Below are 4,769 nucleotides of genomic sequence, written 5' to 3'. Positions count from 1 at the left end.
TATGACGTCAAGTTCAAGTTTGTATTTTTCTCTCTCCGAATGTGGTTTTTGCACCTGTTGGATACGTTCGTAGTAGGATTCTGTCTGGTACAATGTATGTAAAATATGTTGCAATATGAAACAGCTCAAAAGCTATTTTGGACGCTGCCAGGTACATTTAACTAGATAATAATGATACGGAAACAAGTAGGACTCCATCTCCCATAGTCCTCGAGACTTGCAAATACTGTAATGGAGATCCCCAGCAGTCGTATGACATGAAGTTCTTCACCTTAATAAAACCAGAGGACGTAGCTACATCCCCAGCATGATTGGTATGTGAGAAAGTTGTAGTGAGTCGTTTCGTCCATTAATTTGACGTTGTCAGTTCTAGGTTATTTTGTGAATAACAGCATTTCCACGAACCCGTGATGCCTTGTTTATAAAATAGTTGTTTTTGTGCCTGGCTTGCTACTGGTCAGTTGACAATATAACAAGCTGCTGTTTTGTAGAATAGCCCTTATGTGTGTACACGGGAGTTGCATTCATCCTTACAAGATGTACTATCACCTTGCTGGGTTATAATTTCTTAGGTAAACAGCTCTACTACATGTTCACGTGAACATGCAGCTGACACTGTCAAATCCACGCCACGTGCCAGCCAGTGACCGATGCATTGTAGCCAGATCTTCTGGTCCAAGTTTTTGATGGTGTTTGAGTGACAGAATACCATGAATTAACCACTATCTGGCAACATGTTTAATACTTTAATCGTCCTTTTGTTCCTATCAATACACGGTCAAGTATAGGACAAAGATGATATATTTTCAGTGTGTTCAGATTTGTGCAAAGGTCTAAGTCTATACCTGTTGCTAAGTTATTAAAAAGGTGTCACTCAGTTGCCTATTATTATCAACACTTTGTTTGGAGGGCCAGAAGGTGTTTCTTTGTTCGATTTCTAAGGTTTAGTTTGACTGACACTTCTACTCCTAGAATATGAAGGAAGACTGTTGTCATCTTGGAGCAAACAGAAAACAGAGAGATGCTCACAAGAAATGTCTTCGATAAACTTCGCTAAACCTGAAGGCAAGAGCAACATTAATCTGAGGTATATCTCCAGAGAATGAAATAGCCTTTCCACGCTCTTGAATTGTCAGATTTTGAGAAGCTCGGGAGTGAAGGTCTGAGGAAGACGGATCGATTGTGTCTTGAGTCTCCGGCCCATCAACTGTGAGACTGTCTCAGGCTCACACATCCCCAGGAGATAGGGTTTGGTTTGAGCTGGCTGAATGGTGCTTGTCTCGTAATAAGTTGCACTAGGCCTATAGAGGGAAGGGGATGAGAGGGAGTGTTGAAGGGAGGGAAAAGTCATCATCCAGGAAATCTGAAGGGCCAGTATTTCTCTCATGTTGATGATCGCACACGCCGCGCCCCCAGAACTAGGTCTATCACAAGAAAACAGACAGACTTTTATTATGGGGAATGTCATTATATTCATGTGAAATGGGACTTTTTAAATCACCTTGATAATACAGCAAGTTGTAATAATAGCTGAGTCTGCATTAGGAAGATATAATCTTGCTCATATGATATTAAAATGCAAATGACTGAATTTAACTGTAATATATAGCCTAGGCCTAAACAACATGTCCCGTGTGGCTCAGTTGGTAGAGCATGGCGTTTGCAACGCCAGGAGTGTGAGTTTGATTACCACGGGGGGACCAGTACAAAAAGTATGAACATTTATGCACTCACTACTCTAAGTGGCTCTGGATAGTTTACAATTGGCTCATTCATCCCCCTCCTCTCCCCTGTAACTATTCCCCAGGTCGTTGCTGCAAATGAGAACGTGTTCTCAGTCAACTTACCTGGTAAAATAACGGTAAAATAAAATAAAATAAAAAATAAGAGTGTCTGCTAAATGACTCAAGTGTAAACATGTAAACAACACAGGAGAGGGGAATCAAAGACACTTGGACTACCTGCCTTGTCAATTGCCAAATCCTTACCAATTGCCGTAGGCTATGTCTTCTAGCGGAGCAGGACTGTGTGGCAGTAGGTATTGAGTTTGAGTGGTGCTACTCCGAGGGGCCAGAGAAGTCTGTGATAGAGGCTGAGGAGAGCGAGAGGGAGAGACGCCAGTGTACCCCTGGGACAGGCGAGAGGGGTCCGGATTATTTACTCTCTCTGTTTGGAGACCAAGGAGAGAATAAATTGCTATTGATTTTTGGTTTCTTGCAGCTAAGTATCTTTCTTGCCTTTGCATTGACTCCGGGCCAAGAATAATTTTCTTTTAATATGTTTCCACATTTGCTTTCTGCGTTTCTCCTCATGTGATTCCATTGCAGTGGTGTGTTGTCAGTTCCTTCACGTTGAGTTCAGCAGTCTTGTGAACGTAGGCCTTTGCCAAAGAGTCTACACTAGAGCGTGGCAGGTTAGAGTTTACAGTGGAGAAGGAGTGAATGTGTGGGTTTTATTCGGAGTTTGGGTTAGACAGACTAATTATGACTGGAGACTAGTTAACTCAGCCATGACAAGCTAGACTCCCACTGATTCAAATTAAAGTTAGTTGGTTGCACACACAGTTTAGCAGATGGTATAGCGTGTGCAGCAAATTGCTTATGTTACTTGTTCCTAGCAATGTAGTAAAATTGAAAAAAAAAAAAAAAGTGTCATGTCAAACAATATCAATGATTTGACAGCCCTCAACCCAAACAAACTGCACATGGTAGATCATAAGCTGTGTTCTAGCCCTGAACTTGTATAATCATTGTGGCCATGGAATGACTGGGTAGACTTGTAACAAGGTATTTGCATATTCATAGAAAAATGATCAAACCATTGAGGCCTACTTTAACATATGTTTAACCATATTATCTGGATAGGTGTATGATAATGAGTGGGTGAAAGGGTATCTTTCTTCAAAGATTCAAAGGACATCAAACATGCAGCATTTCCTCCATCAAAAATGAACGTTATGCCCCTTTGGTAAAAGTCCTAATTGTGTATTTAATTTCATGACCCCATGGTTGGTTGGGGGTAAAACAAACACTAGTGACACAAAGGCAAAGGCTTTTGGAGAAAATATGTGGAGTTTCAACTGGTGTCAGTTATAATCACACATTTACATTCAATAGGTCTTTTAGCGCTTTATCTGAATTCCGATGTGTTTTTATTCATATTACCATTTATTGCTTTCACTGGAGGCACAGAGAAAGAGAATCTTGAGAAATCTGGGCATCAGTGTGTGATGGCAGAAAGGAAATTGGTGTGTCAATCACAAGTTTTCATATCTCCAAGCTGGCTGTCATGAAAAGGAGGCAGCAAGAGAGAAATGATTGAAAGAAATGGATTGAGAGAGCAGGAGGGAGAACAGGAGGGAGAGAAGGAGCAAGCGGTAAAGAGAAAAATGAGCAGAAGTGACTGAAAGGAACAGATACTCCGATAGGGCTGACGCAGTGTTAGTGCCTAATTGCCTCTGGAAAAGATAGAAGCCTCTCGGAAATCCAAGAGGATAATGACTGTATTACTGTCAATCAATGTTGAATGCAAGGTAAATACATAGTCACCAGGCTGAAGGGAAGAGGGATTACTGAACCACTACACACAGAAACCCAAATCCTCAATGGATTTCAATGGGTTCATATCACCCCTCGTCTTTGCCAGGTCCTGGTGTTGCTCCACTGAGATGATGTCAAGGTCACCTTGGTGGGGTGTGGAGGGACGGTGAGGAGAGTCACAAAGCTCTGTCATGAGTGTAGTTTTGCGCGTTGCTCTAGGACCTCCAGGAGTCTAGGTCATTGTAGTTCAATGGTTGATTTTTCTCCCTCAGGCACAAAACATACAGCACATCCCCAGAGGACATGCTCTCTCATAATGTGTGTGTGTGTGTGTGCAAGCCAGTTCCTGATCTAGAGTCCTTTTACTGTTGGGGACCCCAGTCCTTTTCCTCTAAGCACATCTCTCGTTGAGTCATTTTCCCTGAATTAATGCTTTATTGTTTAGTCAATGATTAGACCCCGAATAATTTAAAGCGTCAGTGCCGCTGGCGAATGAATGGCCACCTGAAACGCAACCGGTGCCTTTCACCGAACGCCGCAGTTTCTAATGAAAAGCCGCAGATGGGGTCTGGGAAAACAAATTCTGGCTGAAATTGGAATTGGTTACAGTGGCTCTCATGCAAATATGTGCCGCCAGCAGCCACGGCGCTAATAACAGGGAAGTGGCGAGGGCGCAGGTGAGATGGCTGCCACGGAGAAATTAAATGGAGATGGAAGGAGGAGAGGGGAAAGGGGGAGGCAGGCAATATGGATCTGAAAGATCACTGGAATGAGTAGGAACACCTGGCCTTTTGCTGATACCCCTGGGCTTGTATCCATCTAATACAGTACAGCCTACCTTTTCAGTACGCACTCTGCCTCTCTGAGTTGTTCAGGGGTTTCAGTGGAGTGTTCACACACCAGAGAAGTGCTTTTTTCCGCAGTTCTGTTTCAGAATTACGTTGATTAATGAAGGGTCAATGTGCACTTGTTCTCTACATGGCTTGTTATCTGGACAATATTTTGATCGCCATCGACATCAACAGCATATCTGGAGGATCAATATGGAGAACGTGACTTTGCTCTACCTTAGCGACTCTGTCTACCTCTCTGACAGGGCCCAGCCATGTGTACATGCGTTGTGCCGCTCGGCCCCTCTTGAGGTGCTGCAGGTGGCAGACGCAGGCTAATGGTTAATTACCATTGTTAATGACTTCCCTCTGTCTCTGTCCCCGTCAGATGGAGCTATGA

The 4,769-nt window shown here is 43.1% G+C and overlaps 1 protein-coding gene across 1 annotated transcript in view; it reads left to right on the top strand.

The window, feature by feature from the left end:
- The first annotated feature begins 37 nt into the window (after nt 1-37).
- The window catches only part of prkn (parkin RBR E3 ubiquitin protein ligase), an 89,907-nt gene continuing 85,175 nt past the window's right edge, over nt 38-4,769 (top strand). The window contains exon 1 of the mRNA XM_055902072.1: nt 38-314. Coding sequence (XP_055758047.1) covers nt 308-314 — 7 coding nt within the window. The 5' untranslated portion in view covers nt 38-307. The remainder of the gene's footprint in view (nt 315-4,769) is intronic.

This window comes from Salvelinus fontinalis, chromosome 37 (genome assembly GCF_029448725.1).
Source record: "Salvelinus fontinalis isolate EN_2023a chromosome 37, ASM2944872v1, whole genome shotgun sequence".
NCBI lineage: Eukaryota > Metazoa > Chordata > Actinopteri > Salmoniformes > Salmonidae > Salvelinus > Salvelinus fontinalis.
The sequence above is the reverse complement of the archived record's forward strand: the minus strand, read 5'-3'. Positions and strand labels throughout refer to the sequence as shown.